This window comes from Zootoca vivipara, chromosome 6, assembly GCF_963506605.1.
Source record: "Zootoca vivipara chromosome 6, rZooViv1.1, whole genome shotgun sequence".
NCBI classification, from domain to species: domain Eukaryota; kingdom Metazoa; phylum Chordata; class Lepidosauria; order Squamata; family Lacertidae; genus Zootoca; species Zootoca vivipara.
The window spans coordinates 90,050,363-90,070,682 of record NC_083281.1 but is presented as its reverse complement, the minus strand read 5'-3'; the positions used below and the strand labels follow the sequence as shown (position 1 = coordinate 90,070,682).

The window sequence follows — 20,320 nt, the reverse complement described above, 5'->3', positions numbered from 1 at the left end:
TACGGGAGGTTAATGGGGGGGGGGAAATAGAAGGGTGGTTGGCGAGGAGAACAGGCAGTCCTACAGCTGTACAGTGTGTGTGTGTGTGTGTGTGTGTGTGTGTGTGTGTGTGTGTGTGTTGTATATATGTATGCTGTTTCATGCACTCGTAGTGTTGCTTCAGTGTGCCAAGGGAAGGGTTCTCATTGAGAACCCAACTGCCTCAGAGTTTCAGACCTCCCTGCTCTTCAGGAGCATGAAATTATGCTGCCCCCTGCCTCCATCTGAGCGGCGCGTCAACTTCCCCAGTCTAAAAAGGAGGAGAAGTTGGGAGTGGACTTCCTCCTATAGTGCTTGCTAGAAAAAGCCATTGTGTGTGTGTTTTTATTCTATTCGGCTGGCAGAAGGGGGAACCTTCCAAGCGGTTCTATTTCGGTGTTGCGCGGCTGCTGTTGGCGCACGTCAACGCTGCCCTTCCTAGTGCGTGCTTGGGATCTCTGCGCACACAAGTAGGGGGGGCCTCCACTTTTGTGCCCGGAGCTTTCATTCCCAAATGGGTGGGCCTCCCCCTCCGGCCAGCACGACCACAGGTGCCAGTCTGCCACCTGCAAGGTAACGGTGCGCATCTTGTGTCGATTTGGGGGTTGGTCTCCTTCCTTTACTTTCTCTGCTGCGCTGAAGTGCGGGGAAAGCCCCTTCCCGAAATTGGGCTTGCTGTTTTGCAATTTTTGGCTGTGTCACTTAGAGGGGGGGTTCCACTGCCGGGTGGGCTATTTTCAGTGTGTGTGTGCGCTCAAGGCACGAGTGTGTTGTTAAGACAATTCTGGCTTTAAAATGGGAGTTTCTGCAAAGCTGCCGTATCCAGACGCATGGTACGTAGTTGTCCGATGGGAAGGAAAAATCCAAATATGGCTCCTCTCCTTTTGTAGGAGGACCGGTTTTTTTTGTTTTGTTTGTTTGTTTGTTTGCAGGGCAGGGGTATTGTGGTGCTTGGGGGTTTCTCCTGTTTAACTATGGTCTCTGGATCCCACCCACCCACGCTCTCGCCTCTCCCCCCACCCGTTTCCCAGTGACCACTGGAGAGCTTGCGGTGAAGCACGAGGCCTGGTGTGTGGAAGCGAGAGCAGTTGCTGAGTCATCCACAGGCTGGTCTCGCTGATAGACCCAGCAGGCGGGGGCCCGACTGGGGGGCAAGAGCTCGTGCGCCCGACCAGCAGCGGAGCACATTTGCATGCCTTTCTGGGTTCTGGATCCGGAGCAGATTTGAGGCTTCTGGCATTGGCTTCCAAGTTCTGCCGGCTCTTCTGGGCCGGGTGGCTCGCCCCACCTGGGGTTCGGCCGCCCAGAAATCGTGGTGGCGTGGTATCTGTGGGGGTCTTCTCAGCCACGTGGTGCCCCTGCTTCTTCCTTGCGTTCGTTCTGACCAAGGGCATGTGAATTCTCTGCACCACCAGCAGCGTAAGGAAGGATCCTCTCCGTCCTGCTATCTCCTTCGCTCCAGCTCCTGGCCTGCTGCAGCTAATTCTCTCCTTGCTTCGCCCATTATCGAGACCCCCTGCTTCTCAGATCGCTCCCTGCTATGTCTTCCTGTTCCCCACTCCGACCCCTGGGATGTCTTGCTCTTGACACATGCCAGACCCCGACAACTTTCCTCTTCCTGGGCGAGCTCCCAAAATGTCGCACGGCTCAGCGTTTTGTGACTGACCTCTTTCCCCCCTCGGAAACCGTGAAATGTTCCCGGCCGATCTGAAATCGCAACTGATGCAGCCGCTGGGTGCTCAGCGGAGCAGCCCATTGCGAGTGTGTGATTGTTAAAGGAAGCTTGCAATCTGGGCAAGCTGTGAATCAGAAGCGGGGAACCCTTTTCAGCCTCCTGGGGAAAGTGGGGGTGTCAGGGGGGGGCCCTGTCTGTCAGTGGTGGATGGAGCTAGATTCAGAAGTTGACATAGCTACCGCACTTCTGCAGTGGGCAGAATGCTGTCCTTTTTATAAGACTTGGATTGTGATCGTTATTATTTAAAGGACCCTCTCTCTGCCAGCAAACTTTCCTCGAGAGGCGTTCCCGTCAGTTTGCCTTTTAATTGCAAGCATGGGTTTTCTCGAGGAAGTCTCGAGCCTGCCTCCGAAGAGAGGCTGCCTATGGGCTGCTGACTGGCGCAGGCAACGAACGCGCTTCCTGCTTGGAGTGGCGTGCGCTGCAATGATAAAAACACTTTTGCAGGATGAGGAGAGGGGCTGGCTGGGAGGGCCGCACGCTCTAGAGCCAAGCGGGCTGCGAAATCCCATGCCTTTGTGTAGAGGCCTTTGAGAGAGCGCTGGGCTTCCTTGCACAAACCTGAGAGGCTTGGTCCAGGGCCAGCCCTACCATTAGGTAGAGACAAGGTTGCCTGCCTCAGGCAGCAGCTGCTTAGAGGCTGAGAATGAGGTGCTGGAAGGACAGAGGGGTGCTTGTATGCCTCACAGCATGCCTGCCCCGCTAAGGTAGATGCATTGCAGTGCAGGATATCATCCCATTGCAAAGTGTGGAACTAAGACCACACTCACAACATTCATTCAAAGCACTATGATACCACAGTTCCACTTCCAGAGTTCAGGGACGCATCCCAGCCAGGTACAAGCACGCAAGGAGAATACAAACAAACAAGTAGGTGTTGCTTGGGAGAGCGTCTTGCCTGGGGAGAAATCCTGAGGGTCAGATCCAGAGTGCAGGGCCACCTGTATGCAATGGGTTGTGGAGCAGATACTTGAAAACGTAGCATGTCTATTCCTTTTCCTTGGAAGAACCTGGTCTGTGTGCAAAACTGGGGGCGGTGGTGGAGGTCAGGGGGCTGCTCTGATGTGATAGCCAGGAACAACCTTCTCCTATAGATGGTCTGAAACAGGCATCCCCAAACTGCGGCCCTCCAGATGTTTTGGCCTACAATTCCCATGATCCTTAGCTAACAGGACCAGTGGTCGGGGAAGATGGGAATTGTAGTCCAAAACATCTTGAGGGCCGAAGTTTGGGGATGCCTGGTCTGAAATCTATATTGCAGTTTTTAAGGCTATACATTTACAACCACATGCATTTATTGCATTTTAATATTGCTGTGTTGTCTCTTCCCTAACCCTCTCCTCCTAACAACCCTGTGAGGTAGGCCAAGCTGAGCCATAGCAACTGAAGGTTGCCCTTGAGCTGACCTTGGAACCTGGATCTCTCCGAATCCTAACCAGACACCCTTTCCACTCAGTTTCACTGACTAAATAAGAGGTTTTGGGTTTAAAATGTCCTTGAAAGATAATACAGGGATGTTGTTGTTCTTAGGGGACGTAAGAAACCAACCAGCTCTCTTTTGGTAAACCCCTTTGAGTTTCCTTTCTTCTTCTTTTTGCAATCAGGCAGTGTAGAAATCTTATGAAATAAATAAAATAAATGAAAACTCTCCTGAGGGGAACTCTCTCAAAATTGACCCGTATAGTCAGAACCCACAGTGCCTATGAATTCAAGTCCATTGTTGCTCCTGCAGCATTATTACTATTATTACTACTTTTGCCATTTATTCCTATTGCGGTTGTGTTCTCGTTTTTCCGCAGTGCACCCAAATGTTTCCGGCCCCTGTGATGAACGGGCTCCCTGCCCCGCCAGGCGACCCCGCGCACCCTGGCGGCTGGAATGAGTTTTGCGAGCACCATGCCATCTCCACCGCCAGAGAGCTGGCCCGCAAGTACCTCCTGTTTGTCAGCGAGAACCCCCAGCACGAAGTCCTGGCGGCCGAGAACTTCTCCCTTCAGTTCGCTGACCTTTTCCAGCAGTACTTCCGCAATGAGGTGAAGGACGGCTGTGCCATGAACCGGTTCCGCATCCTCCCCTTCAGCAGGGTGCGGGACTACCGGGAGACCGGCCGGAAGCAGGCGGGGGGCTCCCTCAGGGGAGTCGTGGCCAAAGCCGAAGTGGAGCTGGCTGACCAGGCCGCCAGGAACCCCGAGGCCCACCCCCGAGGCCTGCCCAAGGCCTGGAGCTCTGAGGAGCTTGCAGGAACAGCTTCCCCGTCGGCCCCGAGGAGACCCTTTTCCCTGGACCGCCTGAGGAGGAGTTGGCGCAGCTTTTTCCGCAGGAGGTCCTTGGAGCCGGCCCCCGGAGGAGGGGAGATATTGGACTCCGTTTCAAAGCCCGGCCTTGCCCGGAAGTTCTTCCCGTGGGCCCTTTCGCCGGACCCCTCTTCTCAGATTCAGAAAGAGGGCAGTCTGAAATACTGGATGGTGACCGAGGCTACGATGGACAGCGGGGCTTGCTGGCAGAGGTGCCGGCTGGTTTTGCGGAGAGCGGGGGCTTTGGACAACGGCGATTACATCGTGGAGGTGTTTGATCCCCCCAAGGTGAGTGAAGGCAGCCGCTCCCGGAGGCCTATCTCTCTGTCTCAGTGGCTTGTTGCGGTGCTGGTTGCCTTGGGGAAGCTGTCTGGTGTCCTGAAGCACAACTGTGCCTTGTTTCCAGTAAGCAGAATTTGTGTCTTCCTGCATTTTCATTCATTCTCATGGCAAGAACCACTGAGGTGGGCCATTTTGCCCAGAGTCCTACTGCTAGCAGAGGGCAAGGGGTTGCTTTAGATCAGGCTTATAGTACTTATGTACTTACTAGTGTATTTCAGCCTGTTCAATAAACGGGCGCTAGAGAGAGAGAGAGAGAGAGAGAGAGAGAGAGAGAGAGAGAGAGAGAGAGAGAGAGAGAGAGAGAGAAGCGAGCGGGGCTTCTCCAGGACGCGCTGCCTGCGCGAGCGAAGGGGGAAAGAATCAGCCGTGAGAGGGGCGAAGGGAAAAAGCAGCCGTGAGAGGGGAAAGTTGCGGCTGCGTTTCCCTCCAGTGACCGCCTGAGGTGGTTTGCTGTGGTGGCGGGCGGGCGGTTTGTGTGTGTGTGTGTGTGTGTGTGTGTGTGTGAGAGAGAGAGAGAGAGAGAGAGAGAGAGAGAGAGAGAGAGAGAGAGAGAAGCGCACGGGTCTATCTCGCAGCCTCCTCCTCGCGCTGCTGCTTAGAAGCGAGTGGTTGGCGGCCGCAGGTAGGTAAACGGTAGGCAGAGGAGTTGGGGGGGGAGAGCGCTCGCGTGTGCGTTCCAAGTCTCTGGTCCAATCCCTGTGTCCGTGGGGCACATGCGCAGTAGCGCGGAAACGGGACACACGGAATCTGGACGCAGAGACACGGGGACTTTATTGTATAGGATAGCAGGCATAGGCAAACTCAGCCCTCCAGATGTTTTGGGACTACAATTCCCATCATCCCTGAGCACTGGTCCCGTTAGCTAGAGATGATGGGAATTGTAGTCCCAAAACATTTGGAGGGCCGGAGTTTGCCTATGCCTGTTTTAGATAAATTCACAGGGAAGGAGAAGCTTATCAAGAGCAGGGCCATTGTCAAGGCTTTGCATGGTGAGGTATCTGCCCAAATGGTTTGTTGTCGTGTTGGCACGTTGTGTGTGGGAAAGGAGACCCATTTTTGTGAATCTTCTACTAGAATGTTGTTGTCATCATCATCATCATCATCTACGTTTTCTTGACTGGTGAGAAGAACCTGGTTAAACAGTGCTTGCCCTAGTGAAAGTAGCGATCATCATTTTCCCAAGGGAGGTGGGCTTACTGGAAGTGAAACTGAGCTGGGGATGTGGGTGGGGAGATGCTTTGTCTCTAGGTCTAAGCTTAGATGTGGGGTAGACATTGCCTCCCCCACCAGGACTTTTTTTTTCAGTTGTGCATTCATGGTGGTTTTGAGGCTGTAAAATGCGATTCCGCTTTCGGTGGTGCAGTTCTGCAACTGCAAGAAAGTTTTGGGGTGCTTTGGTTTTTTTATTGTGATGTGTTTCACCAAACCAAAAATTATCAAGGGGGTGGTTTATGACTCCCCTATTAAGAAAGGTCTCAGCCTTGGAGACGTTTTATGTTTCGAGAAAAGGCAAATAAGAGCCGCCATTACAGAGGTTTATGGAGAAAATGGGCCAAGGAGAGTTTTCATCCTGTCGTAACACAGGAATTCGTTGACATCCGGTGAAGCCGAATGTTGAAGGAGCCAGATAAAAGGAATTTGTTACTTACACAGCCCATAGTTGTTGTTGTTGTTGTTTATAAATGTTTTTATTTATTTTCAAAATTGCAAAATAATAATAATACTCAAATCCGTTTATTGTGAGGACCATGCCTGTACACAAATATCCACACAACAATAATTAAAAATATTAAAATTCATTGCATACTATCCCAACAAAACCTTCATCCCACAAAACAGGAAGAGAAGGGAAACAAGCAACGACGAGTTAAACAGACGATGAAGGGGTCTTTACATTGTCATCCATAAATCTTTCCCTGGCTTTCATGGCCTTCATCACGAAAACCGCTACCGCATGGGTAATACGTGGGTTGCAAAAAAATAAATAAAAATCAACATAATGTAATATTTGGTTTGGCAAACATACAATCCTGCTAATGCCTGCTAGAATCAGAAGTCCATCAGCTTATTCCAAAAGGTCTCCCACATCCTTCCAAGTATGTTTGGTGTTTTTCTTCCATGATCTTCATTTCTTATAGCCTGCGAATGCCTACCAGGAGCCACAGAGTGATAAACTATCTGTTTTTCTTCCAATGCTACCATACAGAATCGAATACAGTCGTACCTTGGTTTTTAAAACAGCTTATTTCTTGAACGTTTCGGCTCCCGAACGCCGCAAACCCGGAAGTGAGTGTTCTGGTTTGCGAACTATTTTTGGAAGCCGAACGTCCGACGGGGCTTCCGCAGCTTCTGATCGGCTGCAGGAGCTTTGGTTTCTGAACATTTTGGAAATTGAACAGACTTCCGGAACGGATTCCGTTCAACTTCCAAGGTACAACTGTATGCCAAGATTCAGTATATAAACCCGTTGCCAATTTCCAGCACCTAGCAATTTCCAGCCACACTGCAGGTAGCAGAAGAGACAGCTGGCCTTTATTGGTGAATCTCTGGCCAGGATTTCCCCATGTCCCTAACAGCACCACTGCAGGCGATAGAGAGATGGGCATACAGGTAGGCTGGCCATATTTCATTAAAGACTTCAGACCAGGGTGGTCCAATGCATGGCCCTCTGCAACATATGATACCCCCCCCCCCGGAGCCCTTGTGCTACCTTCCCAAAGCCAGGTAAATGAGGTGCTGGGCTTTGAGAAGGAGGCATGAATCATAGAATCATAGAGTTGGAAGAGACCACAAGGGCCATCCAGTCCAACCCCCTGCCAAGCAGGAAACACCATCAAAGCATTCTTGACCTATGGCTGTCAAGCCTCTGCTTAAAGACCTCCAAAGAAGGAGACTCCACCACACTTCTTGGCAGCAAATTCCACTGTTGAACAGCTCTTACTGTCAGGAAGTTCTTCCTAAAGTTTAGGTGGAATCTTCTTTCTTGTAGTTTGAATCCATTGCTCCGTGTCCGCTTCTCTGGAGCAGCAGAAAACAACCTTTCTCCCTCCTCTATATGACATCCTTTTATATATTTGAACATGGCTATCATATCACCCCTTAACCTTCTCTTCTCCAGGCTAAACATACCCAGTTCCCTAAGCCGTTCTTCATAAGGCATCGTTTCCAGGCCTTTGACCATTTTGGTTGCCCTCCTCTGGACACGTTCCAGCTTGTCAGTATCCTTCTTAAAGGATAGTCAGTGCTTCCCAGCTTTGTGAAGGAGGTCGGAGGGCTCGAGGACCCCGCGAAAACCTCCTGCCTCCTTCCCAAACCCCAACACACTTGGTATGAAAAGTTGGACCGCCCTGCTTTAGACCAACACGCTAGCACATGGTTAAACTGTAGAACTCTCTCCCACAAGAGGCAGTGATGGGCCACCGATTTGCATGGCTTTTCCCAGAGGATTGGACAAATTCATGGAGGGGAAGGCTGTGCCCTGATGACTATGCTCTGTATCCATAGTGCCAGTTGCTGGAAGTCACAGGAGGGGAGATGCTTGCAGTTGTGCAAGGACCCTGCTTGTGGGCATCTCATTGGGGCATTTGGTTGCCCACTGTGAGACCAGGATGCTGGACTAGATGGGCCATTGGCCCGATCTGGCAGCCTCTTCCTATGTTCTTAAGTGCAAGAGAGTAGGTCCCTGCCCCAAAGAGCTTACGGTGGCGCTGTGGTCTAAAACCACTGAGCCTCTTGGGCTTGCCGATCACCGCGACGGGGCAAGCTCCCGTTGCTCGGTCCCAGCTCCTGCCAACCTAGCAGTTCGAAAGCACGCCAAAGAAAAGTGCAAGTAGATAAAGAGGTACCGCTCCGGCGGGAAGGTAAATGGCGTTTCTGTGCGCTGCTCTGGTTTCAGTGTTTTGTTGCGTCAGAAGCGGCTTAGTCATGCTGGCCACATGACTCGGAAAAACTGTCTGCGGACAAACGCCAGCTCCCTTGGCCAGTAAAGTGAGATGAGCGCTGCAACCCCAGAGTCATCTGCGACTGGACTTAACTGTCCGGGGTCCTTTACCTTTACCTTTTTACCAGGGAGGCAGCAGTGAAAGTAGAGGGGGAAAAGAAGGGATTAGGTCAGCGGCAGTTTAGGATTTTATCAGTTGCTGCCACACACACACACATGTGAGCATTCTTTCTCCATTCTCTTGGACAGAGTGAAGGACCCTGGGCTGTGGAGGCCATGGTCATTCCAGAACTGCAGACCACGCCATTCAATCTCCCTCTTGCTTCAGTTCACATTGATTCCAAAATGCAACTTGCAAACCAAAAGGCAGCTATCCTTTGAAATTCACCCTTGCCCCAGTGTTAGTTCTCCACCCAACCAATGGTTTACAAAAATGCATATCTTAGGTGTGTATCTGATGAGGTGTGCATGCACACAAAAGCTCATACCAAAATAAAAACTCAGTTGGTCTTTAAGGTGCTACTGAAGGAATTTTTTTATTTAGGGGGGGAAATTAAATTATTTTTAAAACAATGCATACGTTTGTGAAAATATATTAGGGGAAAGTGCTTGCAAAAATGTGTACGTTCATCAAAACGGAAAACTTTTCTATTTTGTTAGGCCTATGCAGGCAACTAGGAATACATCTTTCCACAATACCTGATTTCTGATTTTAACTTTTTTTTACGTGGTTTTTATTGCATGGTTCTGTGTACAGCTGTTGTGAACCACTTTGATATTTTCTTTATAAATTAGCTGGATATAAGTACCTTTGCAAACAAACAAATGATGTGTTCCTTGGGAGAAACTTGCACTAAAATGCGTATTGATTTTCCTGATGATCTAAGATAAACAAATTGCAGAATTTCCATAGAAATGTGGAGAACTGACTAGAAGAGCTGTTTGACAGTGGAACAGACTCCCTTGGGAGGTTGTGGACTCTTCTTCTTGGAGGTTTTTAAGCAGAAGTTGGGAGGCCGTCTGTCATGAGTCCTTTAGCTGAGATTCCTGCATTGCAGGGGGTTGGACTAGATGACCCTCTAGGTCACTTCCAACTCTACAACTCTGTAAAACTGGGGGAAATGAGAAACTAAGATAACCTAAAACTGACAGGCCCCTCTATCCCTTTTCCCTTTGAGAGATTTCCTGATTTAACCCAGAGATGGGGGCAATTTTTTTTGGGGGGGGGGCCTCTGACAGTTTGGTTGCCTTGTTGGGATGGAATCAATAGATAACAGCTCCCCTCTCCTTTGGCAAGCAGAACCGCTTTTACATGTCTGCAAAATTTTGGCCCCTGCATATCTCATGGGAGCTGAGGGCTGGAAGCCAGCATCCTTGGGTGAGCCGGCCAAGAGTAAATGCTCTTTCCATCTCTTTCGGGTGTGTGTGTGTGTGTGTGCATGTTTGTGCGCACTTGATCCTGGCTAGTGCCCCAAAGGAAGGCATTTACTACTTTGTGAATGGCGAAAGCCTTTTCTCTTCTCCTCCCACCGGCCTTTAGCAGTGGAAGGTAGGAAAGGCCATCGGTAATAAGAATTGTCTTTTTTTTTTTGCAGAGAAGAAATGTCCTCTCTCCTCCTCCTCCTCCTCCTCTTCCATGTCTTCAAAGTCCCCCCCCCCCAAATGTTAAAACAGGAATCCATTCATCCAGTGCACAGAGGCCGACAATTAATAGAGAGCCGAGGACGGGGACTGAATTTAAACTCACGTAGGCTCGCCAAAAGGATTTGGTGTTTGGCGTTCGCTCTCCTCTCTCCCCAACCCCCAGCCCTTCAGGAACTAAATATAGCTCCGTGGGGCCATGTCGGATGCAAGTGTCTTCCGGAGGACTCAACAACATAACATTCTCCTAATGCAGCTTTGGCCTTCGTTTAATGAGAGAATATTTTCTGTACACTGCAGCTCCCCCACAACCCCTCCAAGAAAGGGGAAGAAGGGAGCCTGCATTTGCCCTTAAGTTACAAATGAAGTGAGCAGTATTGTGCTCACTGGTTTTGGGGAATAATAAGTGTTGTTTTAAAAAAGAGGGTAAGGGCAGAGAGAGGTACTTCTTAGATTTGCTGCAAATCCAGTGATTTCTTGTGCCAGGGAGCTCGGTTTATTTCGAGGGATTCCTGCCTAACCCCCCCCCCCCCCCCAGTGCCCAAATGCTGCTTTGTCTGCATCGAATTCATTCATTCATTCATTATTGCATTTATATCCCACCTTTTCATCCAAGGAGCTGAAAGGGGACAAGCACGTTTCCCTCGTCATTTAATCCCCACAACAACCCTGTGAGGTGGGTTAGGCAGAGAAGCTGCAACAGGCCTCAAGGTCACCCAGAGAGCTCCGTGACCAGGTGGTGGGATTTGAACCCTGTTCTCCCAGGTCCCTAATCTGGCACTGCACCACACTGGCTCTTAATTAATATTAATTATTTAATTCTTATTAAACGAGAGCTACATACTATTTATTAATTAAGAGCTTTTAGTATACATTTATTTATTAAACAGATTTCTGTGCTCTCCCCTCAGGGTACATTTGCCCATGCCCAGGCTGTTTCCAGAAAAAAGAAATGTTTTAAAAAATAAGCTTAGAAGCACCAGAAGATCCCATTTTCAAAAACCACAAACAGATCAGCAGTAGCAGCAGCTAAACCCTTTTTCCCCCTCCCCTTATCATAGGACTGGGATTTTATTTTTAAAGGTTTTAAGAGTTCTTATAAAAGCCGGCCGTGGCAAGGACCTACTGTGTTTCTCACTGGGGAGGTAATTCCAAAGGGGTGGAGCCACCACTGAGAAGGCCCCGTCTCCTCCAAGGGAGCCTGTTTTTGAAGGAGATTCACGTACTCCTTGGAGGGCATGGCTTGGATTGCAGCAAGGAGTATAGGTGACTTGATAACATGCCAAGGTTCTCCCCCCCCCCCAAAAAAAACCAGTCCACTTTTATCCTTTGGTAAACTTTAAGAGCAAGCCTGGTCTCTGGATGGAGCAGAGGTATATTTCAGACTAGCTAGTGTAGGGAATGGGTGCAGATTCCCCCCCTCCACCCCCCCTGACTCCCAGCTGTGCCCCACAGAAATTATAAAGCGGGCAGGGGTGTTAGAGAAAACTGTTGCCTCTGCAGCTCCTACTATCTAGCACTATCTCAAAGACTCAAGTGATGCTAGCAAGTGATGCTAGTTTCGCTATTCTTAAACTGGCTCTGATCTATTTTTTTTAAAGACATTTTATTAAATTTTCCAATTAAACACATTTAACAATAACAAAACTAACAACAACAACAAACATAACATAAACATAACAAACACAGAATTTTTCTTCTAACCATCTTATCAATCATTACAATTTTCTTTGCTCTGCTGAGCTTTGACTTCCCTCCCTCCCCCCAAACGGTTTTTTCCTGTCCATTCCTGTCTTGCAGTTCCTTTATTCCTACTATTTAAAGTCTGTTCGTAGGATTTATTTCAATCCTGCAAGTGTCTTTAAACTTCTACAGTTCTTCTCCATATAATCCACAAATTTACGCCAATCCTTTTGGAACTTTGACTCTCCCTGGTTTCGGATCCTGCTAGTCAGTCTTGCTAATTCCGCATAGTCCATCATTTTTGTCTGCCACTCTTCAATCGTCGGTAACTCTTGAGTTTTCCATTTTGGGGCTAACAAAGTCCTAGCCGCGGTTGTCGCATACATAAATAATACTTGATCCTCTTTCACAATCTCTTGACCTATAAGTCCTACTAAAAAAGCTTCAGGTTTTTTGGGGAAAGTATATTTAAAAATCTTTTTCAGTTCATTGTATATCATTTCCCAAAATCTTTTAACTTTTTCACATGTCCACCACATATGATAAAAGTCACCATCCTTCTCTTTACATTTCCAGCATGTTTTACTACTCATCCTATACATCTTAGCTAATTTTACTGGTGTTAAATACCATCTATACATCATCGTCAAAACATTCTCTTTTAGGGCAGTACATGCGGTAAATTTCAATATTTGATTCCACAGTTTCAACCACGCATCATATTCAATATTATACCCAAAATCTTTTGCCCAAAAACTGGCTCTGCTTTCCCTGGGTTCTGTCTCTCGGTCACATCAAGACCTATCTTTGGACTCAGCTGCAAATAAAACGTTTTAAGCATGTTTCAAGTGCAATATACAGTGGGACCCTAGATAGAGATGGTGAGCCTTATGGGAAATTCAAGGTATTTTTAAAAACTTTTTTTTAAAAAAGAAGCATTTTCAGAACTTTTTTTTAATATATGTATGTAGATTCCACCTTTCTTTATCTTTATTTCATTTAGGAGTTTTATATACAGTACCACTGTTCACGCAACAGCAGCAGCAACAACAAAGATCCCAGGGCGTTTCACAAGAAATGTCACATTTAAAAAGCAAAATGTAATTAATGTGAAAAGTAATTAGAAGAAAACCCCAGTTAAAACTTCAGATAGATCTAAAATCCCTTAAGAGGCTGAGAGAATGAGAACAATTTTGCCTGGTCATGAAAGGACGGCAGAATGGACCCTTTGGGGAGGGAATCCCACCGACAGGATGTCACAGCTAAAAATGTGTCATCAGTGAAGGGCATCACCAGATGACCTCTGAATCTCGGCAGGTGTTCTTCCAAAATAATCTTTATTTAATTTAAACATTTACAACCAGATATATTTCGCTTACATCAATTTTCCTCCAACTTTGTTTCACATAAAACAAAACTCTTCAAAGCCTAAGAAAGAAGGTAAAAGAAGAAAGAAAGAAAAACTACAGTAGCTAAAAAGACCAAAAAGAGAAAAAAAAGAGAAAAAAGGAAAAATTGCATTACTGTATATATATAATGAATATTATTACAAATACTCAAGATATGACTTCCACTCTGCCTTCGATTGCCTTATTAAAGACTTGTTCTATTAGGTACCTGGGGCAAAGCCATCACCTTGTATTGGGCTGGCAAGTAAATTTTTGGAACCAGTTAAGTACTTTTAGTGCCCAGAAACCTATTCAAGTTACCGTAAATCTTGCATCTGCAGTCTCTTGTAGGTGTAGCAGAAGGGGATGGCTCAGTCAGTAGAGATACCCCTTACTCTTAATCTCAGGGTCGTGGGTTTGAGCCACGCATTGAGCAAAAAGATTCCTGCATTTTGGGGGTTGGGATGGATGGCCTTTGTAGTCCCTTACAGCTCTGCAGTTCCAGGATTCTAACAGTTTCCAAATTGTCTTCAAGGGAAGCTCAGCAAAGAATGGATTGCCAAGAGAGAAGCAGAGGTCAGATCACTGTGGCCAAGATAGCAATGTCCCAGAGACTTTGCAGCTGGTGAAAGGCACTTCAGCCCCAGACCCGGGGGGGGGGGGATGTGGATCTGTCTAGAGCAGAGTATCAAACAGAGCCAGGAGGTGATCCACCCATTGAGCTGTCTTGCTTGGATCGAGCTTCACCTTATTGGCTGCCATCCTGCTGTTGGTTCAATACTTCTTGTGTACACACGCAAATATTCCAGATTGCAACATGTTTCTTGCTGGTAAAAGGATGTGTTGATTTATTCTTTCTGATGGTTTTATCCATTTCCGCAGCGTCACTTGGAGATTTTCACACTTTGTCTCCTATGCCAGGTCCTTCAGGGCATTTGAGGTGCCAGCTGGCCGCTGGGGGAAGAAGCAAGTGTCAAGAATGGCACGCATGACAATGTTTGCATGGTGTGCTTTTCTGTTTGCAGAGTGTGTGTGTGTGTGTGAAGCTGAAGGAGCAGATATTCTGACTCTTGGCAGAACTTTTAGCACTCGGTTTGTCTCACAGTTGAGGTTCGGCAAAGTTTTCCTTTTTCCTTTTCCCCCTCTTAATTTAACGTGCCGTGCAAGGCAATGTTTGCTTTCATCTAGCAAATCCAGCTCTTGGAACACGATGCTCATGAATTGGTTTTGGACATGATGTTGGGGGAGAATCCAGAAACATAGAGAGACCACAGCCCAGATTTCAATGCGGGAGGGGGACTTGGCCTAAAAATTGGGTACCTGGAAAAGAGAAGAATTGGCAAATTCCATGCCATGAAGCTTCTCCCTCGGGCATCCCTGGGACACAGGTGATGGATGGCCAGCTGAAAGGATACTGGAATCAATAATTCCAGGAAAGTATTTTTTCGGGGTGGGTGGGGGCTGTTTCCCCCCTTTGAGAGCTGACTCGACTATTCTGCCAGGTCCCAGCCCAGAGCAATACAGTATTTACAGCCAAGCTGAAAAAATCCCATGAAAATTGGTACTTCCAACGGAAGCATCTGTAGTCATTTTATTTCAACCAGATGTTACGGCAGGAGAAGGCTTCGGGAACCAGAGGATGTGCTCTTTGTGCTGTGTTTACCGCCATGTGCTGTGTGGGGGTTGGGAAGCGGCAGAATAATTTCCGGGGGTCAAGAAGGAACTCCCTTAACCCCCCCCCCAAAAAAAAATCACTATGGCTATTGCAGGGATGGGGAGCTTCTGGCAACTTGGGCTAATATGTGGCCCTTGAGGCAATACTCTCCGGCCCTCAGGACTCTCCCCAGTCCTTGCTCCTACTTGACTCTGCCCTGTCAGCTGAACGGCAATAAAGCATCTTGCTTGAGCCGGTGCGGCCCAGAAATGTCCAGGCTTGACTCCAGCCCAGGAAGCCTTTCTCTGCCTGAGATCCGGGAAGAGACACTAGTAGTCACAGAAGGTAATAGAGGTGTTTGCATGTTACATGCAGGAAACATGCAATCTGTGTACAATATCAACAATACCTTAAGGACCAACCCGGATCCTGCGCTTGTCATCTGAGGCCCTTCTCTACGTCCCTACTCCTAGAGGGGTTTGGAGGGTGGCAGCAAGAGAAGAGGCCTTTTCTGTGGTGGCTCCCCAACTGTGGAATGCTCTCCCCAGAAAGGCTTGCCTGGCACCATCATTGCACATCTTTAGACACCAGGGGAAAACATTTCTCTTTACCCAGGCCTATGGCTATTAAATAATCTATGGCCTGTGAAAGTGTGCGGGAGAACACAGTTAATATGGTGATTATTTTACCATTAGGCTGTCTGCCAGTATGTTTTTATTAAGTTTTTTATCGTGGAAGTTTTGTGTCAGGGTTGTTGTGACTACTCTTGAGTAATGACCTTCCACATGCTTGTCTTTCAGAAGCTTTTATTAGTGCACATTATTTACAGTGTAACGGACTGCTCATTCCATGTCTACCCGCTCGAGTCAGATTCCTGCACTGCCCCCCTCCGCGTTCTAGACCAACATAAAAGCCTCGGAACTGAGAAGCGCCTCCCTTTCCTCCTCCTCCTCAATTCTGGCGTTGGGGGGGGGGAGGGTTTCCGGTCTGACTGATTCCTGTCCTCTCTTTCCCCCTCCCTCTCTCCCTACCTATGGAGCAGGGGCTCTTGGATGTTGCCAGAGCCCTGGCACTCCCTTTCCATTTCCTGACTCCCTCCATCAGACCCTTCACTCTCATGACAGCTGGGAGACGAGCTGCTTCTGATGGGGTGGGCTGTTCTCTGTAAGCCCTCCCCCTTACATTTTGTAATGTGTTTCTATTGTTGTACACCACCCTGAGATCTTTTGATAAAGGGCAGTATATAAATTGAAACAACAGCAACAACAGTACGCTCCATCACACAAACACTTGGTGCAGTTATAGAGACGGCTTGTGCTAGTGTTCAGTATATATGAGTAATCTGAGCTAGATTGGAACAGGCAATCCCCCCCCCGCCATTTTCCCCTGTTGAGGACCATATTTTCCTGGTGTTGACCTGTTGGCAGGGGTTGAATACTGACATCCCCCATTTTTTGCTGGCCTTGTGAAATTTGGTTGAGGGCTGCCAATTTCTCCCCCCCCCCACGCTAGGCTTGATGGACAGTCTGGTATAAGGATGGAATGGATAAAAATTTGAAATATAAACAATTCCCTGGAGTAAAGACGTCGTTTTTGTTGCAAAGTGAGATTCTTTGTGTCTCCTGCAAGTCGGAAGGTGGAACTTGGTTAGAACAGAACGTGGAAATGTTTTGCTTTTCCCAAGGCCCCGTTGTCCTTGTCAGGGCCGTCTTAAGCACATCCAGCGCCATGGCTCAAAGATCCCTCCAGCGCCCCTCCCTTTCCCAAAATTTAGAGCTCCGGGGGCAGCACCTCCAGCCCCCCCCCCCGGAAACCCTGGTTGGGTGGCTGCAGAGTTGAGCCCCAGCCTCGCAGGCTCCCGCTGGCAGCTTCGGGGATCGTGGCAGCAGCCAGGAGCATCTCCGGAGCTTGAAGGGGCAGGGCGCCTGCTCGGAGTAGCGGGGCTTTTGGGGGACGCCTGTCAGTGGGCTGGCCGGCGCAGCCCTAGAGGAGTGGGGCCAAGGCAGCTCCTGCCCTCAGGGTGCCCCACACGGCGGCCGCCAGGGGGCATCCTGAGGGAAGTTCGTCAGGAGGGCAAAGACTCCGCGAGGGGCAGCGGAAAGGGCAACGGGTTTGCGCCGCGCTTGCCTCTCAGCCCGATTAGGTCCTCCTCCTCTCGTCCTGCCTGAGCTACGCCTGACTCCATGGACCGAGGTCCCTCCCTCGCCCCCTCCTCTGCTCTCGGCGGACTCGGTGCAGAGGAGCCGGTGGCCCGAGGCGGAGCCTTTCCTCGGGTGTCTTTTCTTACGCCCGCTGCCGCGGCTGCTCCCACTTCCCCGGTCCCCATTCCCGCCTCCCAGTCCAATGAGCGCGTTGAACTCCTTGCGCTTCTTCATCCTTTTCTGCTGGGCCGGGGCAGGAGCTGGGGAAGCCGGTTAGCAGTGCAACCCGGGATGGGCTCCCAACTCTGGACCACGGCTCGCCAGCTTCAGCGTCTCAGAGGTTTCCCTGACCGCCCTGGCACGGCGCCCTCAGACTCTGGCGGTGCCCTTGCTCAGGGCTTAGTGGTTGGTTGCGCCGCACCAGCACCCCTGAGAGGCCGGCGCCCTGGCGCATTGCGCCACCCAGCCTTGCCCTAGGGCCGGCCCTGGTCCTTGTGGTAAATTTCTCCAGTGACTCCCCTCACTTAATCACACTTCCTTCCTTCCCTCTGAGCCCCTTTGCTTGGTCCCAGTAATTTGGGACCAAATTTGGGACCAAATTTGGAATGTTGATAACAGAATATGCTGCTATTTTATTTGGCACCCTCTTGGTTTTTATTAATTGGCACAGGCAAAGATTAGTCAGGCCTCTGCCCCTTGGAGCTTCCAGTCTCAAGTTTGCTGGTTGGGAGAAAGAAAGTGTGGGATGACACTTGTTTTGTTGTAACATCATCTAACCTCCCTACAAACAAATCAGAGTGAGTGTCATTTAAAAAGCCAGCGTTGTCTAATCTCCCTGCAAACGAACCTCAACAGGTGGTGCCCCGCTCTTTCTTGTGTTCTTTTCTTCTGGGACAAAGCTGAACTGAGGTGGGGAGGCCAGCTATGCAGATGTGTGAAATTGTGGTTTGTGCTGGGTAAACCGACCAGCCAGGGGAGAAAGGATGGAATGGGTGGTTGGCCCAAGTATTCCGGGTATCCTCACTTTGAAGTGGCTGTTCACTGGGGCTCCTTGGTTTGCATGGGGGAGACGGTGAGGCCTGGGCCTCCTCCACAAACTACGAAGTGTACACCTTGCAAAATACGACCCACAATCCTTTGCAAGGTGCAGGAATCCCCAGAGCAAAAGACTCAACCTGCAGAGGGTTTCCTGGCAGCAGAACGTTTTGAAACCGCCATCCGGCTGTGACGCGGCCGCTTGTTCCATTTCCCGCATTGAAACCTGGAGACTTAGCACAGCAATGTCTTTTTGTCTCTCCTTTCCATACTTGCAAAACCTGTGGGGTGGGCGAGTGTGGGGACCCCCAGCCCACTTATTCCAGGTACATCTGCTCTGCTCTTTAGTTTCTCTTGTCTCCGGAGGAGAACCTTGCAGCCCTGAGCCACGGCAGGCCCAACCGCAGGCCCGGCTCGGAAGTCCCTGGGCTGGCTGGCTCCTTTGTGAATGGAGCAGAAGTCTTTTGCAAAGCCACCTTTCATTCATAGGGAGGGCCGGGGGGGGGGGCTGCTTGCAAAGAGCTGCTTTGCCGCACAGCTTCCTCTTTCGAAGGGGCAGCACCCCTAGAGCTCTGTTCGCCTTTTCAGTTATGGCACTGAAACTGTTTTGATATGGGGTGGGTGGGAGTGGGGAGTTGGTTGAAGTGGAGCTGCCCAAACATGGCTTTTTGATGAGCCTCCGAAAAGGCTCTTGTGCAAATACTCACCCGCATTTCTCTATTTATTTCTGACTTCTGTTTATTAAAATGTTTATATCTTGCTTGCCTTTTGGCAGCCAAGCTGTGCCTCGCAGCTGCTGTTGGACTCCTGTTCCCATTATCCCTGACCAGGGGTTGTGTTGACTGGGACTGATGGGAGTTGGAGTCCAACAGAAATGGGGGGGGCAGCATGGTTTAAATTTGAATGTGAACCTGCCTGATTTGCTCTTTCCCAGGCATCCCCAAACTTCGGCCCTCCAGATGTTTTGGACTACAATTCCCATCTTCCCCGACCACTGGTCCTGTTAGCTAGGGATCATGGGAGTTGTAGGCCAAAACATCTGGAGGGCCGCAGTTTGGGGGTGCCTCCTGCTCTTTCCGAAACAGTCCATAAACTGAAACTCAGCTGTCACTCAAAATTTGCACCTCTCCAGATTTTGTGGTTCTCCAAACAAATAAGGCACACAAAGTGTAGTGGGCATAAGAGGCATATATTAGTGAAAACAATGTATAAAAAGGAGTATGTTGGGGAAAGTTGCTTTGTATGCAATGTGCCTTTGACTGAAATTGACAGGTATGCCTATCCATAGAGTCAAACAGCTTCTGGAGGGCCTCAGACTCCCCAGCTATGCTCAAAAGCACAAGGGTCTAGTCTTGTTGGTCTAGTCTTAGTCTGTCTCTGAGGCAGGGGCTGAATCCAAAATTTCTTGCACAGAAAGCATTCTTGCAAAGAAATCATGTTCTTCCTAAAGAACATACCCCCGTAGCGCAGGATACCAATCTTCGGTGTATAGGAGGAGGCATGTTGAAGCATAGAAAAGCACTCTTATCATGCTCCGGAGCATCCCGGGGTTCTTCGGTACGCCTTTGAAGTCTGTGCCTTGCCTTTGAATCTGTAAACCAATTTCAAATTAAACATTTTCTCTCCAAAGGAAGGGGTTGGCATAGAGCACTCGGCGGAGAAGGGGTGGTGTAGGTGAGCATTGGGCCAAAGCTTGGGAGACCCTGGTTCATGTCCTCATTCAGACAAGGAGCTCATTGTGTGACCTGGCCGTACTCTGCACCCCCAGCTTTCTAACCTGTCCCACAGGGTTGCTGCGAGTGAGGGTTAAAAGGGACTGCCAAGCTCCTTACAGAAAGGTTGCGTGTCAGTTTAATAAGTAGAGATTAATAATAAAATGAATAAATAAATGCTAATAGAATTTATTTCATTGAGTGTCAAGTTATCTAAAAAGATGTGTGTTGGCAAGCCCGCTTGTTGCCAGATAGGCGCTTCTCTGCAAAACTGGGCTTTTGTTACTGTTTTTGTGTCATAGGAGCCAACTTCTAGGAGCCGAGGTCCCTCTGCCCGCCCCCCATAAAATATTTGGGCAATGCCATTCAAATAGTGTGCATGCGCTACATCTTGCGATTGATTATGTGGGGGGTGGAGCTTACCTGGCCTCCCACCCCCCACCCCAATATTTTATTCCTCTGTAATTTGTGTAAAATGTGTGAAGCGGCTCTTGAGTACCAACACTGAGGTTTTCTGGGCTAAGCCCCAGTTGAGTCACCGCCCTGATTAAGCCTCCCTCCCCGCTCTGTAAATTCGGAAACTCTGAGGTTTTTTAAAATTTTCTTCGAAGGCTGTCTAGAAGGCAAGTGTTGGGGTTTCATGCTGGGTTTCTTCCCCCCGCCCCCCTCCGAGGAGCATTTTCCTCTCCAAGTTTTGCAAGAGGAGACAAGATGTGTCAAAATCTTTGTTTGTCATT

General features: G+C 49.0%; 1 protein-coding gene across 3 annotated transcripts in view; it reads left to right on the top strand.

Moving 5' to 3' along the window:
* SH2B3 (SH2B adaptor protein 3) overlaps nt 1-20,320 on the top strand; it is a 79,937-nt gene that overhangs the window by 14,716 nt on the left and 44,901 nt on the right. Inside the window, exons 1-2 of one of the 3 annotated variants that reach the window (XM_035120443.2) lie at nt 110-591; nt 3,553-4,335. In XM_035120443.2, the coding sequence (XP_034976334.1) occupies nt 3,562-4,335 (774 nt within the window). In that variant the 5' untranslated portion in view covers nt 110-591; nt 3,553-3,561. The other 2 variants (XM_035120444.2, XM_035120445.2) reach the window with 2 other exon arrangements.